Source organism: Artemia sp. Qi Xiang Cuo, chromosome 2 (assembly GCF_049724085.1).
Source record: "Artemia sp. Qi Xiang Cuo chromosome 2, ASM4972408v1, whole genome shotgun sequence".
NCBI classification, from domain to species: domain Eukaryota; kingdom Metazoa; phylum Arthropoda; class Branchiopoda; order Anostraca; family Artemiidae; genus Artemia; species Artemia sp. Qi Xiang Cuo.
In genome coordinates, this window is record NC_142795.1 from 36,574,072 (window position 1) to 36,597,007 (window position 22,936).

At 35.3% G+C, this 22,936-nt stretch overlaps 1 protein-coding gene across 1 annotated transcript in view; it reads left to right on the top strand.

Moving 5' to 3' along the window:
* LOC148955186 (glutamate receptor ionotropic, kainate 1-like) overlaps window positions 1-22,936 on the top strand; it is a 133,557-nt gene that overhangs the window by 94,786 nt on the left and 15,835 nt on the right. Inside the window, exons 4-6 of the mRNA XM_089106500.1 lie at window positions 9,412-9,590; window positions 16,194-16,247; window positions 22,708-22,872. Coding sequence (XP_088962626.1) covers window positions 9,412-9,590; window positions 16,194-16,247; window positions 22,708-22,872 — 398 coding nt within the window. The remainder of the gene's footprint in view (window positions 1-9,411; window positions 9,591-16,193; window positions 16,248-22,707; window positions 22,873-22,936) is intronic.

Sequence of the window (22,936 nt, forward strand, 5' to 3'; positions counted from 1 at the left end):
GCTTAGATTAGATCTGAGAAAACCGGTTTCATAGCGAAAAAGACAAGTGACGGGGGATAGAATGCATTGGACTTATAAAATTTGGAATATACATTTACACATTAAGGGGTGGGGTAAAGTAAATGGACAGCGTGAAGTTAGAAAATAGTTGTTACTTCACAATTATAGGCAGCGCAATAGCACTATATAAATAAAGAACGATGTTGGCACAATGTATTATTTATTTTTTTTTTTTTTAGACCAAAGCACTTCGTGGTTAAAGAATTGTCGTAGAAACATTAGAAAGGGGTTCATTCGACGGAAAATTGAAGGGGCTAGTGCCCTTTTCAATAGGTGAAAGTGACTGGAGGGGAACCAGCCTTCCCACGTCCATCATTTCCCCAAATATATCCAATCAGCCATTTTGTTCACCGTACTATAAAGATCCGAGAACAATGTCTTTCAGGATGAACCCCTCCCAGCCCCAGGGCAAGGGTTTTAAGTTATGCCCTAGGGCATATACTGTTTTATAGAAAGGGTGGGCGTATAGAGATGGGGGGGGGCTCATTGTATTGGTAATCAGAAGTTCTAATACCTTTTTAAAAGTCAAACTGATTAAAGGGCAGCTACTCCCCCCCCCACGCCGGATGTCATTTTTGTTCAGCAAATTCATCTGATTGAAATTTTGAGATTGCCATTTTCTTCAAAATAGTCCAAAGAACATACAACAATACCTCCCGGGTTGACCCAACCCCCAGAGCCCTGGGGCAAGGGTTGTAAGTTATTCCCATGGGACATATAAGGTTTTATTGACCAAGTGGTCGTACAAACTTCAAATACGATCTAATTTTATTTGAAATTGGAAGTTATAGGGGCCTTTTTAAGAGTCTAAAGGGATTCAAGGGCAACCAACACCCCTTCCCTCACGCCCATTATTTCCCAAAACAAATACCCCAAAAATATTTGGTGCAGATTTTAGTTCAGCATTGTTAAAAGGCTCAGTAAATATGCATATCCACCCCACCCCCCCCCTCCATAGCCCTCAGGGCAAGGGCTGTGAGCTAGGCAATTCGTTAATTGTTTACAAATAGTATATGTCATTGAGAAAGGTATGCATGTTGTACTTCTACTTTCCCAAAATAAAAAGGGCTCTCAGGTGAGTCTTTAATGGAATCTTGAGGGGAGTGTTGAACTAAATCCAAACATGTTATATGTATGTGGGTTGTGAAAAGGGCGTAATTCAGGAATGACTGAACACATTAATTTTGAACTTTTAGGAAATAATAAGGGAGATAATCGATTGACCAAATAGGCAAAATTTGTAGGCTACTACTACTACAACACCCACTGCTTCTACTACTACCACAACAACAACTACCAATACTACCACTACAACCACTAAAACTACTATTCCTGTAGCGAGGACTAATAAGGCTGAAGATATTGAAATAAACGTCTGAAGAAATGCTGAGGGGAAAGTGGAACTAAGTCAAAACATACTTGTGCACACATATTGCTGATACGAGCGTATCAGCAATATTTTTGGGACGGCTTACCGCATCTACAGGAAGCTTCTGGGGCATCATTAGTGGGATACTCAGCTGACCAAAAGGCAAAATGTACCTGCTACTGCTGCTATTAGTATTGCTGCTACTACTTTTACTACTACTGATAACAATACATTATTACTGCTACTACCTTTTTCTACTGCTACCGCTACTACTATGATGCTACTGAAGTTAAGGCTACGCATATGAAAGTAAAAATTTGACAGAATATTTAGGGGTAATTTGAACTAAAGCAAAACGCACTATGTGCAGGCAGATTGTCAAAAGGGTGTATCTCAAGGATGCATCTGGGTAGTAAGTTGGAACTTTCCGAGAATGCTTAAAGGGCAAGATTAATTGACAAAATGGCAATTTATGCATGCCACTATTAACATTATTACCACTACTACTTTTACTAATGCTGCTAAACTACTCCAACTACTACTTAAATTGCAACAACTTGTAGGGCTTAGAGTATTAAGATGAAAAGGCGTCAAAAGAGGCTCAAAAGCGCACATCAACAATATTTTTGAAACGGCTTACAATGTCAAAGTGAGATTAGTAGTATCGCAATACTGATTTTAAACCAACAGATAGGGGTAAACTATATGAGCTTCTAGTCCCCCAAGACGTTATTACTAACACCTGTACAATACTATAGTGCACGTGTATAGTACACCTACGTCACAGGTAATGTTTTCTATGAGATACAGGTGCATGTTATGCCAAGGGGAATGTCTTTCTATGGTTATTATGCTTTAAAAACCTAAGGGTGCAGGGGAAACCTTTTGGTGGTTTCTTTACCCTAAGGATTTCTTTGGATTTCACCTAATAGGGGGTTTTAGAGCCCGATAGTCAAGGGGGGAAGTCCGGCCTTAAAAAATTGATCATGGTCTAATATTTAAAGGTGAGGGTTACGCAATCTTGCGTGACTTTGCTTCAATATTGAAAAAGAGTTCAGTGTGTCAACATTGAGGATATTGTGATGGATGCTGTCGCTCTATTGGAGATTGAAGGTACTAACAATGGTAAATGAAACCTAGAGTGCCTAATGCTGCAGTAGAAATTACAAGGAGTTGCCAGCTAACCTTAAAATGGGACGAGATGTATGCGCGATATGTTATATCGTTAAGCACATTAAAATCGGACGAACAGTTAATCTTTGTAGCAAAAGTGAATACAATACATATACAAAGATTATAAGATGGATTAGATACATTAGGGAAATATATTGAAGACAAATATCTGAATCAATCTATAAAAAAGGCATTGGCTACGCCTCTTTCAAATACCGAGAAATATTGAATTTCGTTTGATCTTTTCTGCCTACCGTATGCTTTCTACGTGCCTCACATTAAAAACTTTCTTGAGTAAAGTGGAATATCTATTATTCAAAATCGGGTACAAGATTTATCAACCAAAAGCTGTGGTGCTAATGCACTATTATATATTATTTTCCCATGTAGCGGATATAGTTACCGTGAATTTCTTAGCATTTATGGTGAAAATCCTCAATTATACGACTTCCTAGTTGAAAATACTCTTTCCTACCTGTATAGCATAAAGTTCAGTGCCCTAAGAGTAAAATGCTTTAAAAATCTTTGTTGCAATCATGCCAGGGTAAGTATTTTCCCGTTGATCACATTTATCATAGTGACAATTGATGCGTAGAAAACCTCTACTGTGAGATTCACAAGTCTTTTCAAGACAGGAATTACAGTCTTTAATTCGCACTGCGTATCCTCTATGCAATTTACATGGATTGCATAAACTATACTTTTCATTATAGTCATCAACAAAAGTACAACTCCCACAGGATGACCAGCTGTCCAATGTATACAAACATAATGAACACATGTAAAACAATTTTTGATGTTGACTGTCGCACTTCCAATAAGAAACTGAATGGAGAAACTGAACGTCTTCTAGGAGAAGGAATGACGTCACGAAACATGTTCGACTTATTTCTTGTTGCCTTGCAAAATGGCCGTTTCGGTAGTGGTCAGAAGCAAAATCACAATATTATTTTGTTTTGTTTCAATTAATATATCAATAAATTGAGTAATTCATCTCGGCCACGACGTAAAAGTTTCATACAATAGTCCAAAGACGGAGGCTGGTTTCTAATTATTGAATTAAAAAATTAATATCATTGCTCAGACACCATAAACATTTTTAGTTTTTATAATAACATTAGCTAGTATGTACTTATGTAATTATACGTAACATTATAATATTGCATGAAAGATCTTAAGCCTAGCTGGCCAGCCATGACAAAAAACCAACAGAGAGAAAAAAACGACAAACGAGACTGCAGCCAGTGAAGATAAAGGGAAAAAATTTTAAACAACCTGGATATTTCACTTGTATCAAAACAAGGCGTCTTCAGCGCAAGATAAACACAAGAATAACAGGATAAAAAAAATCTAAGAACAAATAAAACCACCACCAATAAAATACAATTGGCTCAACCAATCCACGTACGGAAAAGAAGCTATTAGAGTTACCTCAGTGAGAACACCAAAGCAACTGAGGTAAAAATATAAGACATTGAAATTAGGTTAATTATTCTGTTGCGAAATATTACTCTTGTTGGCTATTACTGAAGCAAATCGTTTTGGTCTGGTAGGTCGTATAACCCCCTGGTGATTATTTAAGATTTTATTTCCTTATTGGCTGTTGATTCACTTTCCAAAAGATTATTACACATATTTTGTAAACATTTAAATAGCTTTGATAATAATATTAAATTTATACTTGAGTTAGAGGAAAACAACAAATTGCCTTTTCTGGATACTTTAATAATTAAAAGGGATCTCCACTTAATCTTCTCGATTTATAGAAAATCTACGCACAATGATAGGGATTTGAATTTTCATTCGTGCCACTCTATGTCGGTGAAACGACGGGTTGTGATTTCACTAGGGGATAGAGTCTTCAGAATTGGTTCCCAGGAATTTCTGGATTCGGAATTGTTATATTTTGTAATAACTACCCAATTAAGTTCATAGACAAAATAATAGAACATAGACATGTTAAACATGATAGTAGGGTTATTAGGGTTTCTCTATCTTTGGATTTAAACGTATCTAAAAGTTTCATTTCACTAACATATGTACCTGATTTGGGTGAGAAGCTTTCACGGATTTTGCTTAAATTTAACATCGATACATGCTTTCAAACGTTGAGACCAATGGGTGTTTTTTTTTATTCTGGGAAGGACTTAAGCCAGGGAAGTTTAGTAAGTGGGGTGCGTAAGATTCCGTGTTCTTGTGGGAAGTTCTTTATTGGTAGAACTCATCAAAAATTTGTTGAAAGATTTATTGAGCATCGCAATTCAATAGAAAAAACTTTCAATTAAGCAGGCCTCCGGAAACTTTTGTTTCAGCCCTAGCATTGCATATTTTCTTTCATACCGATAATTTTGCACAATTTGATGAGGCCTTAGCTATTTCAAACGGTAGGTGTTGTGCTCAATGGGCAAGGGAGGCTATAGAAATTAAAAAACATATATATGTTTGGTAATATTTCAATAAATAGGGACACGGAAAATTTAAATATAGGCTCAATTTATGATAATCTTTTGAAAAGTGAATCAACAACCAATAAGGGAATTAAGATTTTAAATAATCACCAGGGGACTATATTACCTACCAGACCAAAACGATTTGCTTCAGTAATAGCCAACAAGAAAATTATTTCGCAACAGAATAACCAACTTAATTTAAATTTCTTATATTTTTACCTCACTTGCTTTGGTGTTCTCACTGAAGTAACTCTAATAGCTTTTTTTCCTACGGGAATTAGTTGCGTCAATTGTATTTCATTGGTGGTGGTATTATTTGTCTTTAGTTTTAGCCTTGTGTTGTTTTTTTGTGTTGTTCTATTTGTGTTTCTCTTGTGCTGAAGACGCCTTGTTTTGATACAGGCGAAATATCCGCGTTCCTCTAAATTTTTCATCTTTTATCTCTACTGGCCGCAGTCTCTTTGTCATTTGTTTCTTTGAGTTTTTTTCTCTCTGTTGTTTTTTTTATAATATCGCATTTCCTTTTACGCCATATATGGTTATACAACCAAAGATTCTGACATCATTCATCAATTTTGAACATAAAAATACAGTTTTTTGTAGAAAATTGATTATATTTCAATAATTGTTTTTGTAAATTAGAAAAGGTTTTAAATATATTATTTTCCTTTAAAATAAGCTATTAAACAGCTCTCTATGATGTTCCAATGCCCCTCTAGCCGCGGAGAAAAGAAGAAAAGGAAAAAAAGATGCCTTCAATGCAGAATATCCTGGTTGTGTGCGCCTTCAATGCAGAATTTCCTGGTTTTGTCCACTGATGTGTGCGCCGTCATTACGTAACACCCCACGTGTTCACTGTCATTACTTGGCATCCACGTGTGTACTGTTATTGCGTAACATACGTAACACCCACGTTTGCTCCTCTTCAGTTTCAAGCGGGACTCCCCCACTTAACTAGTGGACTCTAGCATGTCCTATTACGTAGCACCCACGTGCACGCAGTCATTAAGTTATTACCAATAAATCTACCATGTCACGTCACATTACCTCATCCTCACTAATTCTATCAAGTCATACAAGACCCTCAACTCTAATGACATAGCAACCAAAGGTAAACATTCCCTATAATATAGCATGCACCTGCGTCTCTTAGTTTCCCTATGGCGTAACTAACACCTGCTCTCGTGACCGGTTGTATTGCGGGTCCATTTAAAACCGGGGCCTCTTTTAAATCTTCCCATGGGAACTTTTAAAACAGGGCGTCACGGGAATCTGAGGATGTGTCTTCCCAAATGTAAACATTCCCTATAATGTAATACCTGCTAGCTATCGTGGATACCCGTCCCTTTATAATACGGGTGCTTCTTCCCAAATATAAACATTCCCTGTGACGTAACACCTGTTGGCCTCCTGAGACAAGGCCTGCTCGGAATCCAGGGCCGTGTCTTCCCAAAAGTAAACATGACCTTTGACATAACACCCGTTGACCACTTGAAACTGGGCCTGCTTGTATTTCGAGGGTGTGTTTTCCCAAATGTAAACGTTCCCTATAATATAACACGTGCTGGTCGTTTAAAGCAGGGCTCCCGTGGAATGGCGGTGGTGCTTCTTCCAGAGTACAGGGGTACTTGCCGGTAGAAACTGGGGCCTGCTCATAATGCAGGGGTGTGTCTTCCCAAAAGTAAACATTCCCTGTGCCGTAACACCTGTTGAAGGCTTGAAAAAGGGTCTGCTTGTATTGTGGGGGCGTGTCTTCCCAAATGTAAGAATTCCCTATTATCTAACATCCGCTGGTCGTTTAAAACAGGGCTCCCGTGGAATGACAGGGGTGTGTTTTCCAGGATCCAGGGGTACTGGCCGGTAGAAACTGGGGCCTTCCTGAATCCAAAAAGGGGATACTACTTGTACCTGTTGGAAACCACCTCCCCAGTTTGGCACAGAGCGTGGCAGCTTGAGGTAACTGATTGAGTAATAGCGGTACAAGAAGATTTCAAGTGATAGGTTTATCCAGGACGGTTGTCGTTAGGCTGCAAGAAACAAGCCTATAGTTACCAATCAGTATAGTTTTTTACATAAGGAGTAGTGTAAGCCTCAATGTTACTCATGTCCCCCATCCCCCTCCCCAAGCCTGTAACACTTTTACATTATTTTTTTTTCCAAAGAAGAATAGTAATTTGCTAATAAAATAAAAGTAACTTGTCTTGTGTGTAATGGCTAATTAACTTATTTTGAAACCCAGCAGCTACTTCACATAAATGAAACATATAAATAATCATAGAAGTACAAATAATCATTGCTATACAAGTCTTTTATGTGGAAAGAAAACGGTAATTCAATTGTAATTGTAAAATTAAGCCAATAACCAAGTTTTTTAAATGAAAATAAAGAGTGACATTAAAACTGAAACAGAAGGGAACTTTGTTGCTACCATTATAAAATCCCCGAAAAAAGACAGCTGACAAAAGTACAAAAGACAAGTCTTTTGAGTTGAAGAAAACGAGTTGAAAATGATACATCGGGATTAATATTGATATTGAGATATAAATGTAATATTTACATATAATATAATATGATGAAAAAGAAGTTTCAGAAAATTATAAAAATGGAGTGGAAAGAAACAGCAATTGCTCTGTAACTCTTAAAAAGCGTACTTTAGCCATTTTGGTTACTGGAAGTTTTTTTAAACAAGTATTTTTAACATAAATTGGAAATTTAACCCCATTTTTCCATGTGTTCTTGCCTATGGGCTTGGTCATCTAATCATACTTACTAGTCCAGCATTTCATCACTTCTGTACTAATAATCCCATTTAGTTTGTCGTTGAACAAGTCACAGAGCTTAAGTGTCAGAAAAGGCCTTTCCGTCATTTTTGTTGTTATATTTTGTATCGTTAATATATTAAATTCATAAATAAGAAAAAAAAACATGAAACTGGTCTCCACAAGGGATGCATGCTCTGTAGAAAAAGGAAGGGGAAATGAAAAAAGGGGGACACAGATACAAATATAAAGCATTGTAAGGATTTTTTTAAAAGAGAGAAGTGTACAAATAAGAAAAGAAAGGAGGCATAAAATACATACATGACGCATTTTGAGGGGAATTTATAATTTATAAAAGATATAACAACATATACCAACATATATTTCGTGAATACTGTCGTATGGAGAAGTATTCTCCATAGATTTTGGATTATTTTTCCTAACTTTAAAATGGATTGGATTCCACAAATGAGTTTAAATAAGGGACTATTTTATTGAAAAACAAAGGAAACACAGGTAGTATCACAGGAAATGGTTCGTAAAATTAGTTTAGTCCGGCATGCTTTGTAGTCTGTGGTGCCTTTCTTCTCTTGGTAATGACGGTTCATTGAGAATTTAAGGTAAAAAGGCTTTTTGGCTAATGACATGTTGCAGTTTCATTACTAACATTTCTAATATCTACTCGTAAGCTGGAATACGAAATTAGTCTTTTTTTTTAATTATGGCTGAGTTTTTCTAGCTGGACAGAATCTGAAACGAGACGTAAAAGAGGAATGAGCTATAGAAAGTATCAGCTGTGTCAAAAAGATATACTACAAAGCAACACTAAATTACTAAAAATAAGATGTTAGCAAATATCCGTGACAGAAAATATGTAGTAATTTACCTATTTCTAGATGTCAGTACGGCTAAATTATCTCTCTCTTTCTCTCTTCCCTCTCTCTCTTCTCTCTCTCTCTCTCTCTCTCTCTCTCTTTCTCTCTCTATGCCTCCTTTTCTCTGTAGCCGTTTAAAGTACCTGAAACCATTTAAAAAGTACTTTTATTTTCTGATGTTTTTATGTTGTAAAATCTAACAGAAATACTCATCCCCCCCCCCAACAGAAAAAAATTCTAAAGTTTTTTTCGCTTTGTTAGTATATTTTTTTGAATACGAGACTCAACATTCAGACTTAGATTTTCAGACTCAGAATGTGATTAAGCCTAATATCAAAACCTTCTATTTTCAGAAACTGTTGAGGACACTGTTTTTCTTGCTTCAGAGTTTTGTTATGTATAATCATTTTCTACATTTTATCGACCAATTGTCTAAATTTGGAATTTCAAGAGGTCTGTGTTTAGCTTCTTTCTTAACCGTACTTATCCCATTAGTCAGCAATTTTTTGGTGTCTCAATCATTTTTTTTCTATTTTTGATGTAGGGTTGTATTATTCAGTTTGTGGAAATTTATTAAGTTTTACAGATAATAAAAACGACAAAAAATATTTCACGTAAGTTATACATAGAGCTTCACTGTGCAAAAAACAAAAATTGTAGATCAATAGTAATTAACATAATGTCTAGTATGAGCAACGAAAAAATTAATAAAAACTTCTTTACAGGTCTTATCAAACTTCAAGACTTGGTTCGGACACCTGGGCCATTTAACAGAGAAGTATTTTTTCAGCAAGCAAGTTCTGGCTCTTTTTTAGAAATTTTGAAAGACATTAAAACTCGGGAACATTACAACATAGTTGTGGATATTTCAAATGGACCGAGTTTGAAGGAGTTCTTAAGAGGAGTAAGATTTTCCTAAATATTCGTAGAAAATTTTTCGATTGTATAAAGGTTCAGCCGACGGTGCGACTAGATCGCTTAAAAAAATCAAATTATTTTCCCTTTTTAAGGTTGCCAATGCCTGAGTAACGAGAATGCTTTTAAATGCATTTAGTGTGGAGTTAACTAAATTGGCTTCTAAAACATAGTTTATTATTTAATCATAAAATTGTTTTAATTTTTCCTTCTATAGGAAAGTTTCACTTGAGCAAAGAAACATTTTAATAACTTACATGTACCAATTTGCTACTTTGACGTTATACTTTAAAATATATTTCTAAAAGTGGCCCTAATCCAATTCCTGTCTTAACTACCCGTGTTTCTTAAAGGATTGAGATGAAAAATCAAACTTAAACGCAAAGAGCAAGGTATTGAAGAGGGACAGTCCCCTCACATACAAAATAATTTCTGTTCGTTTCAAGTTTTAATGTTGCTCTTCACTTTCAGTTGAAAAGCGTGTTGTTTTTTTCATGTTATTTCTGGTCCAGAATAATGATCGGAAATCCTTATCCCCTTCTATGTAAAATTCTCCCGCGTAAAATCGTTCCCCCGGGGAATTTCCCCGGTCAATTCTATGCTCGCTGAAAATTTGCAAATCTCTTGTGGACAACTACACCTGAAAAATTCTTCTTCGCATACTTTCATTTGAAAAAAGCCTTTTTTATACAAGGCAGATTTCATAGTTTACTGCCCTTTCCTTGGGGGCTGTGGAGGGTCATATCCTTTCCAGAGGTATGCTGATTGACCTTACAACCATCCTGAACAAATGGCTATCTCAAATTTTCTATCGGAAGACTTCGAGGAAAAAGGGGCGTGGGAGAGGAGCTAGTTGTCCTCCAATATCTTTGGTCACTTAAAAAGGGCTCTATAACTTTTAATTTTCGTTTGAATGAGCCCTTTATTGATATTCTAGGACCACCATCTTGATACGATAAATCCTGGGAAAAAAAACAACAACAAAAACAAAAAACAAATAAACGCAAAACCGTGATCTTTTTTCTGAAAAAAAAATGCAAAATTCCATATTTTTGCAGAAGGGAGCTTGAAACCTCTATACCAGGGTTTTTTGATACGTTGAATCCGATGGTGTGATTTTCATTAAGCTTCCTTGACTTTTTCGGAGTGGTTTTTGCTTTTTCGAAAACGAAACAAATTTTCTCAGGCTCGTTGCTTTGAGCGGGGAACCTTAAGCTTAATCAATTTTATATATTTAGAATCAGCATAAAAAGACAATTCTTTTTAAGTATGTATTGTTATGTGTTTTTTTTTTTTTAATTTAGAGTCTGTGTTACTATTAGGCCGAGTCGCTCCTTCATTTACAGATCGTTACCATGAACTGTTTCATCACCCATTGTTTCCCAAGCTTGATCGAATATTTTCATGTCCCTTGTTTATATTTATACTAAGCCTGGAAAATGTAATTAAACCAAGTTTTTTATACTGCTTTATTATTATTGTGTTCCGCGATTCAAGAGTGTAAATAAATCTGTTCTTACGCAAGGTGCTTGAAAAACATCTAGTACATTTTCCTTCACAACTAACTACCGTGTAAGGTCATTTCAAAAATCCTGTCCTTAATTATGTAATTTGTCTTCATATTAATCTTGACTTTTTTTCATGAGCTTTTTTTATTAATAGAGCTTTCTTTTACCTTATTCCATAGTTTTCTTACTTTTGCAACTTGAATGTACCTTCTGATCTGGTAATGCCAGCTAAATAAGTGAAGCTCTCCACTAGGTCAGTTTCCTCGTTACCCAATATCCCCCCTTCATCCTGATTTATTCCTAATTTAAATACCTTAGTTTTCTTAACATGGATTATCAAAGCTATTCTAGCTCACTGAACTCTCAAAACCTCAGAAAGAAACTTTTTGTTTCGCTAACATTTTTACCTAGAACAATAAAAATTCATCCACGTAATCTAAGTCTAAGAGATATATACCTTCCAATGCAATACCTTGTTTCCCCATAGCCTTTTCTGTGTACTTTAGTAAACATAATCTAAATTTAGACAACTTCTATGCACAAATGTCAAATAGAAAATGCATTCTAATATGAAGGCTTGAGGATCTGAAGAGTTGTGAAATGTTTGAAACAGGAAAAAATAATGCAAAGCAAACCGATTAACAGTTTTGAATTTTTATTCTATGGCTCAAAATTCTTGGACAACTTTATCTGAACAATTAATCCGACCAATCAAGGTTTAATCGAACTCTCTTATCAGAACTTGGCAATTTTTTAAGTTCGATAGCAGTCTATAACAAATAAACAATTTTTATTTATTATTGCCTTTCTTCAAATTTTAACTTTCACATACCTTGATAACTACCTTCATGTATTGACAACAATAAATTTCTTCCTTAACCTATTTAGCCTGTTCAACATTGTTCTTCAGCCTCTTTAGCAGTTTAATGCCTTCATTAGCAGATTCATAACCGTTGTTCTACAATAAATCAAACATAACTACTTAGTAGCAGTTTCATCAAAATAATGCAGTAGAACATTTGTTGGATTGTGACCTATTTAAAAAAAAAAAACCTTTATTTAGCGATTTATATGGTAGTGAAAACCAATTAATCCGCCCAGTAACAATTTGGTCGCTGAACCCTGGACTAAGGCCCAAACATCATTGGCAGTAAAATAAAAACTGGCAAGGGCAAAAAAGGAAAGAAAAACTTGGCTGACAAAAAAGATTTTACGTACGAGTAAGATTTGGAATACGAATCAGAGCATCGATTCATTTCAAGATAACAATGGTCTTTTCCCCCTAACTCCAAACAAATTATTATGCAATTTCGCAGTCTCTGAATAATAGGATAGGAAAGCTATCATTGTACCGTAAATCTAATTATTTACGGTTGCAATAAGAGTTAATGATAGACTGGCTCCGTCGTTAGCTTAATGCAGTGAAATAAAAAACAAAGTAATATTATCGAGTCTGAAAGATATTTACCTTAATAATAATAACAAAATGAAAAGGGAATGAAAGGCGAAAAAATAGCACGGCAAAGTTAAATTTCAAAATTAAATTTCAAAGTTAAAGTTTTTTAATGTTTAAAAAATAGAGTTGTGAGAAAGTCAAACTTTAGCGTAAAGAGCGAGGCGTTGAGGAGGGGACAGCCCCTTTCATATACGGAATAATTTCTGTTCGTTTTAAGTTTTAACGTAGTTCCTTACTTTCAGTTAAAAAAAATTGTTTATTTAATCTTTGAACGTTTTTAAATTAATGCAGGTTTTGATCTTGGCTCACCGTACATGAATAATTAAAACAAAATTTGCATATTAATTTTACTTTTATTTGGTTAAATGGCTTTCTTGAAACTTGTTTAATTTTATTTACAAACGTTTCTATCAGTAATAAATATATGTAACTTACGAATTAACTTACTTAACGAACTTCTATATTCATATATTTTTAATACATATATTAGGGGGCTCGCCCCCTAGTCAATACCTTGCTCTTTAAGCTAAAGTTCGAATTTTGTTCCAGCCTTTTAAAAATGACCGCTTAATCACAAAGTTAATTAGAATTAATTAGAATAAATAGCTCTTATGAAAGTACTAAAAAATCTTTGGCTTAAAGACCGAGGTATTGACTAGGCGGTGAACCCAATCATATAAGTAATATTTTCTGTTCGTTTTACGTTTTGATGTTACTGCTGTTGCAGTTGAAAAACTTGTTTTTCTTATATTTAATTTCTTATCTTTTTTTTAATAATGATGGGAAATTTGGCGTCCCCTTCATAGCAATGTCCCTTCCCCCATGAAAACTTCCTTCATGGAAAGATCCTCCCCCATCCCCCCCGACCCAGCCACCCACCCCCCGCTACTGGAAAAAATCCCCCTGAATACGTCTGTATACTTCCGAATAACCGATACTATATGTAAACATTGGGTAAAGTTCATAACTTTCAGCCCTCCCCTCGAGAACTTCGGGGGATTAAGTCATCCTAAAAGAAATACTTATTATATTTTCGAGCATGCTGAACAAAATGGACATCTCGAAATTTTGATCGGGTGACTTTCGGAAAAAAATGAGTGTGTGAGGGGGCCTAGTTGCCCTCCATTTTTTGGTTACTTAAAAAGGGCACTAGAACTTTTAATTTCCATTCCAATGAGCCCACCCACGATATTCTAGGACCACTGTGTCGATACGATCACCCCTGGAAAAAAACAAACAAAAAAAAAAACAAATAAACACGCATCCGTGGCCTTTCTTCTGGCAAAAAATGCAAAATTCCGCATTTTGGCAGATATGAGCTTGGCACTTCTATAGTAGGGTTCTCTGATACGCTGAATATGATGGTGTGATTTTCATTAAGGTTCTATAATTTTTAGAGTATCTTTCCCCCTTTTTTCGAAAATCAGCCAAATTTTCTCAGGCGCTTAACTTTTGATAAAACTTACATGTTTGAAATCAGCATTAAAATCTGATTCTTTTGATGTATCAATTGGTATCAAAATACCGTTTTCTAGAGTTTCGCTTACCATTGAGCCGGGTCGCTCCTTACTAACAGTTCGTTACCACGAACTGTTTGAAAACCTTTGAAAAAATTGAAACATATTTCTTCGCAAAAAGACAAAGACAGTTCTACAAAAAGCATGAATTTTTGCAGCCACGTCATACAATAATCTATGACCACTGGTTCAATACGATTACCCTTGGAATAAATAGATAATTTCGGAGACCACACTGCCTTTCCATGACGATAAATAAAAGTTAAAATAGGGATAAAATCCTTTTAATAGAAAGTGTTTTTAATAGACAGTTTTACTACTAAGGGCGGTCACTGCATATGTGACCGAAATATCTGGTATTTTTTTGAGAATTTCTATCACTGTTTGTGTCTATTAAAAGGATTTTATCCCTATTTGAACTTTTAGTTATCGCCTTGGAATAAAACCACTTATACACGGTCATCCTTGTCTAGAACATACAAGATATTTTATATTTTGAAGATAATGGCTTTGGGGTTGTCATGCATATTAAAGTTTACTATATAATTTTCTTCAAGATTCTATTCGTACGGAGAAGTTTTACTTCCTTCCGAGTTTTTAACCTGTTCTTATAGCTTGGGTTTATATTGACGAGTGTCACTATTTACATACATTTTGTGGCTACGAACTGCTTGGTCCAAGGCTGCCTTGCATTTGATGGAGGTTATCACTCCCTCCTTTTCACCCTTGTTTTTTTTTAATTAAAGCCTAATATTCTTACAAAAATGTGGTGACACAGTAAATGGATAATTCTTAACTAATTTGCTCTCTATGAATTTTCATTCGATAATGTTTTGCCCTCTTTAGGCCTAAAATGCTGTTTTGCGCCGAAAATGCTGTGGTTACAGTGCCCTTGCAAAGGGCACTAGAACTTCTAATTTACGTTTTGAATTATCTGTTGATATTCTAGGACGTTCGGCGTGACACGATGACCATCAGAAAAACAAAATAAAAAAAAACAAAAAAATGTTAAAACATTCGTGACCATCCTTCTCCATGAAAATACTATGTTTGGTATGTTTCATATAAGGAGAGTTAATATCTCTTCATTAGGGTTCTATGGTATGCTGAATTTGACCGGGCAATTGACATCTACGTCACTTTCTTTTCTTGTGCCCCCCCCCTTTTGAAAGTTAGGCTCATCACTTTTGACGAGTAACTTTAATAATTCTTTTCATATTTGGAACCACAGGCAGATCGATATGGCTTCAATGTATTTTTCATTTTTCTTTTTTTTTCTTCTGACCAGACCAATTCTCATGAAAGAAGTGGTCGTAGAAACTTCAGACAATGCTCATTCGATTGGTTTTGGAAGTTCAAACGCCATTTTTAAAGGATAAACATCCCCCTTCCATGCCCTTTTTACGGATGCCCTTCAGCATTATCTGAAGACAATATAATTGGATCCAGACTGTCAAGAGGGCATGTTTGAAATACCTCAGGAGTCGCTATGGGTTTTAAGTTGGAACTTTCAGGGCGTGCTGAGGAAGATGTTAAACTAAATCAAAAGATGCTCTGTGCATCCAGGTTATCAAGGGGGAGTATCTGCAATATTTCAGAAACAGCTAAGAATATTAAGTTAAACTTTCAGAGAATGATGAGAGGGATATTGAATTAAAAGAAAAAATGCTATGTGCATCCAGGTTGCACACAGCATTTTAACAAAGTTTCATCCAGGTTGCACAATTAACAATAGCAACAAAGTATCTGGGTCAACAATTGCCATTCGAAGCAGAATGGTGCATTTTCTTAAGGATAAAATACTTTTGAGTAAATACTAGTTCAAAGAACAATACCAGAAAATAACCTTGATTTTTGGTTCAAAGTTAGCCCTTTCTAGGAAAGTAATTTTCAGCAATCTCGGCTGACCTGGTGATTTTCTTTTTAATTTTGTTGTTGTTGTCCACAGACCACATTGCTCAAAAATTAAATTTTTTTTCGGCAATTAGTTTCTTTAATTATCTGCGCAGCTGGATAGCAATCTAGAAGAAGTTAGTATACGTAAATAACTATTATATAAAAAATAATGGCTTTGTACAAAAAAAGGTACAAAAAACATTTTCTCTTTTCAGGTTCTTAAGCTGCATATGAATGACTACAAATACCACTATTTGTTCACAACTTTTGTAAGTATTAAAATCGCTAATAGGGTTATATTTGTGTATAATTGGGTGAGTGAATACCCTTCTAAATTATATTGTCTTCAAGCTGCCATCTAAGGCAACTATTCTTGGCCTAAAACCTCTCACAAATCCTTCCGTTCCGGTGTTTCATTATACTTAGCCCCCATATCTTTTCCTACGCTTTTTTTCTTTTTTTTGCTCATGGTCCTTTCAACTGACTTTTATTCCACTTGCGTTTCCCCTATCGATTTCCAGATTTTAACGCAAGCTTAAATTCACTGAAAATACTATTACAAAATAAAATTACAAAGTGTATTTTTTTTAAATGTTTTTTTTTAAATTCATAAATAGTTATATAGCAAATAATGCATAAGAAATAATTAGACGATAATCTGAAAATCTAGAGCTACCGTGCTTATTTGACTGAAGTCTACAAATGCGGAAAGTTTCCTTGGGGATGTTAAGTGCAAAGTTGGTATTTCTAGCTAGAAGTTTCAACCTGATCAAGGATTAACAATTTTTCTGGCACATTTATGGGACCCTAACTTCTCCCCCCTCCAAAGAAAATGCGTAATCAACTTACCACAGACAATGATCCTTGAAGGCTTCAAGCTAATGATAAGAAAATGATAGCTTTTTTGTGTATGAATTTTTAGGGTACCCTACACTACAGGGCCAAAAAAATGTTCTTGTACATAAGGTCGATGGACTTCCAGTTTCAAGTTTCAAGCCATCCAAAAAAAAGAACCTTGTTTGCCCCTTTCGTCCCCCCATATCTTGGGGCCATTGATCCAAAACTAAAAGTGTTTGACTGTTAGGGTTTCTTGGTCCAGGGATTCACAGCTTTTGAGCCGCCCTCAAAAATTCCGCTTTTACACAGATATTGCATGCATGGCAAAACTTCCAGTGGAATTTAAAATTCTTTGTGAATTAAAACTTCGATAAACATGGATTTTGACTTTCTAAACGACAAAAATAAATTATGTAAAAAAGACAAGCTGAACTGCTCAATAAGGAATCTTGACTAAAATGTCTACTTGGCATTTCTAATTTTCCAAGATATGTATGCGTAGGGCTCTTCTATGAGACTTCCATATAAAAGCCTATAGCTTAAAAGTCAGTTCTTAAAGATTACTTGCAAACTATGAAGACGCAGGGAGGTGATGTAACTGAAAGGCTTCGAAGCTGATTCTCCCGTCCTCCCTCGATCGATGATGATGCTAAATCTTGTTAAAGTTGAGAGGCTTCACTGTGTTTAGCAAAACATTGTTGGCTTCCACTTTGCTTATGAATTAATGGAACAGATTCTATGGACGTTCAATCAAATTGAACTAACCAAAAGAAAGTAATAATATCATAATATTTAAAGATAGAAATGGGTATTTAAATATTGCTAATTCAATGTATGTGTTTTTTGTTTTTTTTTACTAAGCTTATTTGCCCTAATTTCACGCTTCCCGAGAACCAATTAAATAAAAAAAAGTTTTTCAACAGAAAATAAGGAGCAACATTAAAACTTAAAACGAACATAAATTATATAAAGAGGGTTGCCCCCTCCTCAACACCTCGGTCTTTACGCTAAAGTTTCTTAGTACTTTTAAAAAAGCGTCTTATTGTTCTAATTAAAAGGCCCTTGTGTTTAAGGAGTCATTATTAATGAATTGGGACAAAATTCAAACTTTAGCATAGTTGAGGAAGGGGCAACCCTCTTTATATATGTAATAATTTCTGTTCGTTTTAAATTTTAATGTCACTCCTTACTTTCCGTTGAAAAAATTTGTTTTTTTTAAAATTTAATGTCTGATCGTTTTTTTAAAAATGCCAGGAAATCTGACCCCACCTCCACAGAGAAACCCGTTCCCCACGAAAATATCCTCTAGACAATTCAATCCCGGTGGAAATTTACCCCGGAAAATTATTCTTAACCCCTCCACGCGTAAAATTGAGACGGAAAAGATAAAGCAAGACATATAAAAATAATTTTTGTATAAGAATTCTGGCCAATTCCCCCACTGTGTAATTTCCCCTGGCAAGTTCTCTCCATGGACTTCCCTCCCCATGGGAATTTCCCCCACGGAAAAAAAAACAGCATAAAATTTTTCCCCCCCCCCGCCCGACACCCGAAAATGTATGCATACATCCCAATAACAAATACTATGCCCAAAAAATGTGCAAATTTTATAGCTTAAAGACTTTTCCCTGGGGCTTTAGGGGGGTCATGTTTTACCCAAAGGCATGGTTAATGGGCCTTTCAACTATGATGAATAAAATGGCTACCTCAAAATTTTGATCGGACCATTTGGGAAGAAAGAGGAGCGGGGGAGGGGGTCTAGTTGTCCTCCAATTTTTCGGTCACTTAAAAAGGGTACTATAACTTTCAATTTCCTTTCGAATGAGTCCTCTCCCGATATTCTAGGGCCACTGGGTCGGTACGATCACCCCTAGGGAAAAAATATAAGAATAACCAATAAACACCCATCCGTGATCTTTCTTCTGGCAAAAAATACAAAATTAGACATTTTTGCAGATAGGAGCTTGAAACATATACAAAGGGATTCTATGATACGCTGAATCTGATGGTGTGATTTTTATTAACATCACTTGACTTGATTTTTATTAACATCACTTGAAATTTTCTCAGGCTCGTAGCCTTTAATGGGTAAGACTAAACTTATTGAAATGTGTATTATTTGAAATCAAAATAAAATCACAATTCCTTTGATATATCTATTGATTTCAAAATTCTGTTTTTTAGAGTTTTGGTTGTTAAAAAAACAACCAAAAAAATTTTTTTTTTATTTTATTGCTGAACATTTTTGAATTAATGCATGTTTTGATTTTGGCTCACCGTACATGAATAATTAAAACAAATTTGCAAACTAATTTTGCTTTTTTTTGGTTAAATGGCTTTCTCGAAAGTTGTTTAATTTTATTTACGAACGTTTTTATTAGTAATAAATATACGTAACTTACGAATTAATTTACGTAACGAACCTCTATATTCGTATATTTTTATTATATATATATTACGGGGTTCATCCCTTAGTGACTACCTCGCTCTTTACGCTAAAGTTCAAATTTTATACCAATTCTTTAAGAATGACCCCTTAATCACAAAGGCCGTTAATTAGAATAAATAGCTCTTATGAAATCACAAAAAAAAACTTTAGCATAAAGAGCGAGGTATTGACTAGGGGGAAAACCCAATCACATAGGTTACGTAATAATTTCTGTTCGTTTTAAGTTTTGAAGTGCTCCTTACTTTCAGTTGAAAAACTTGTTTTTTTAAGTAATTTCTTGTTGTTTTTTAAATAATGCTGGGAAATCCTGTGCGCCCTTCATAGCAATGTCCCTTCCCCCATTAAAACTTCTTCCTTGGAAAAATGCTCCCAAGTAAACCCCGACCCACCCACCCTCCCCCAATACCAAAAAAAATCCCCCTCAAAATGTCTGTATACTTCCCAATAACCAATACTATGCGTAAACATTGGGCAAAGTTCATAAATTGCAGCGCTTCCCCTGAGGACTGTGGGGGATTAATCATCCTCTAAGACTTAGTTATTATATTTTTCGACCATTCTGAACAAAATGGGTATCTCAAAATTTTGATCGGGTAATTTTGGGGAAAAAAATGAGCGTGGGAAGGGGCCTAGTTGCCCTCTATTTTTGGTCCCTTAAAAAGGGCACTATAACTTTTAACTTCCGTTTGAATGAGCCCTCGTGCGATATTCTAGGACCACTGAGTCGATAGTATAACCCCTGGGGAAAGGAAAAAAAACAAAACAAATAAACACGCATCCGTGATCTTTCTTCTGGCAAAAAATAAAAAATTCTATATTTTGCAGATAGGAGCTTGAAACCTCTACTGTGGGGTTCTCTGATACGCTGAACCTGAGGGTGTTATTTTCATTAAGGTTCTATGACTTTTAGGGGGTGTTTCCATCTTTTTTCGAAAATAAGGCAAATTTTCTCAGGCGCGTAGCTTTTTGATTGGTAAGACTAAACTTGATAAACTTATATATTTGAATTCAGCATAAAAGTTTTTTTCTTTTGATGTATCTATTGGTATCAAAATTCCGTTTTTTAGAGTTTCGGTTACTATTGAGCCAGGTCACTCCTTACTTACAGTTCGTTACCACGAACTGTTTCAAAAAAAAAAACACGCAATTTGTAAGGAAGAAAAGTTATCCAAGCAATCGGAGATCTATTATTTAATAAGGTGGTTTTGTATTTAGTTCAATTGGTTTTTCCCTAAAGGTGGGTTGTCTTTATCAGAGGCTTGAAGGTATGTAGGCCTAGTGCTGCAGCTAAAGGGTTTATTTGTCACTAAATATGGCATCTACTTTGACTGTTAAAGGGATTGAGGCATAGCTGATATTTTCCTGGTGCTGGAAAACATACTTAGGTACCTGCATAGAACATAGATTTAATTAGAAATTAAGGTAAAAGGTTGATTGATTTGCTATAAAAAGTTTTTTTTTATTTAGGTTTGTTTCGGACGAGGTGAATGCGAAATTATTTCCGCAAATGGGTTTAATTCTGTTACTACTAACCGTAATTCGAGATCTCATCTATTTGAGTGGAATGAATGGGTGTGAAATGCAAACAGACAAACTAAGAAAAAAACAGGAAGAACTAGCTCCTAAAACTTTCGATTAAGTTGACAAATAGAATTAGTGTACTAGCGAATTTAAATGGATAAAAAAGTTGCTTGATATATCCAGCCTAATGTCCTACTTAACAGCAGCTGTGACAAAATCTTTCTAATTGAAAACACAGCACAAAGATGACGGTATTTCAAAATTTGAGCACGGCCACAGAAAATTGATTTCACTTCATAACTAGGTGTCGGCAACGTTTCTGTTTCCGTTTCTGTTTCAGTTTTTCTTCCACCGTTTTCTCCGTTTTCTGTTCTGTTCTTTTTTTAGAAAACGAAAAAACAGAAAACAGGTAGCCGTTTTCTTTCATTATCGTTTTTGTTTCTGTTCTGTTTTTTTTATCGTTTTTGCCGTTTCTGTTTTTCTTATACCCATTTTTGTTCATTTTCCGTGTTTTGGTTGCAAATACAATCATATCGCATTCTTGCGACTTTTATTGGATTTGGACACTTGCCATGTATAGAGACACATAATCTTAGTCCATCCATCACAAAGGACATGAATGTTCGATGGAACAGCACCCTTACTATGATAGAAATGTATTGTACCCGTAAAGAACCACTGCGCAATTTCTTCAACCGAAGCCTTTGTGACGCTAAAATCAGAGAGCTCGAACTTATCAACAATGAGTGGTCCGTTGTGGAAGCTGTCATTGAGGTTCTTCGCCTGTTCAAACAGGCAACGGTGATAACTAGTAGGTATAATTATATTTCGGCAAGAAAAGTTGTGCTAATGATTGAAGGACTTCAGTTATTTTGTGAGACGTCATATAGTAATGCCATTCCTGAGTCAGTCAATAACCTGAAGGAATTATTAGCTGTCCAACCCAGGAGATATTTTTAAACAGTCCTAGGTTTGTTATGCTACTCTTCACAAGAGCTGTTTTTTTTTTTTTTTTTTTACCCTACAATCTACGAAAAAATGAACAATATAGACAGAGATTCAGCTCGTCAGTCCGTCTCTTCACTTCTCCAGCATTTCATTTCCAGGAAGAGAAATACAGAAGAACCCCTTCAAATTCAATTGAACTCTGCATCTCTCCCAAGTGACGTCACTCCTATCAAGACAAAGATTAACGAAAATGCATCACCGACTTCACATCAAGAAGACAGCTTGTTTGCTAAGTTTCTCGGCACGACTGGGCTTCGAATGAACTCTTCAAATCAAAATGCTAACAATATAAGCACTTCCCGCGCAGCAGCAAATATTATTAGGGCATATGAAGAGAGAGTTCCAGTGTTCTTGAGTGAAAGACGTAGATCAGAAAAAAAAAACATTCTGATCCACTAGAATTTTGGACTGACTGTTTCTACACTTACCCAGAGTTAAATGAAATTGCGTGTATGAATCTCGCAGTGCCTGCTGCTTCAATACCAAGTGAGAGTGCATATAGTATTGCTGGGCACTTTACTCGAAAGCAGTGCTCACAAATGACTGCAAAGTCACTTGAACTTCGAATGTTTCTAAGTGATAAGTTTTGATTTATGTGGCTGTTTTGAATGTTTGGTCTTTTTTATATTTGATGTTTTTTATTAATCAATGTTTGCCAACGTTCTTTTACTCTCATAAGCCTAAAAAACAGAAAAAACGGAAATATCTGTTAAAACGACCGTTAAAAAGAAAAAACGGACCGTTTCTGTTTTTCTTTAAAAAAAATATGAAAAAAAAGAAACGGAATTCCGTTTTTTTCCTCGTTTCTTTTAGAATCTCTTTCTGTTCTATTTTTTAATTGCCATTTTTTACCGTTTCTATTTTAGCCAAAAACAGAAACGGTGCCGACCCCTATTCATAATATGTATTTCCAGGATGCTGAAACATACGACTTAGAGGAGTTCAACTATAACTTTGTGAACATTACGTCATTTCGGCTTGTCGACTCTGAACATTTCAGAACCATCCAAATATTTAAAGATATGGAAAGATTTCAAACTGCCGGATCGGCTCTAATGAATAAATCAAGGATTTTACAGGTTCGTTTTTGCTTTTTTGTCTTAAAGCCAATCTTTGGATGACACAAGGGCTACTGTTTTACTA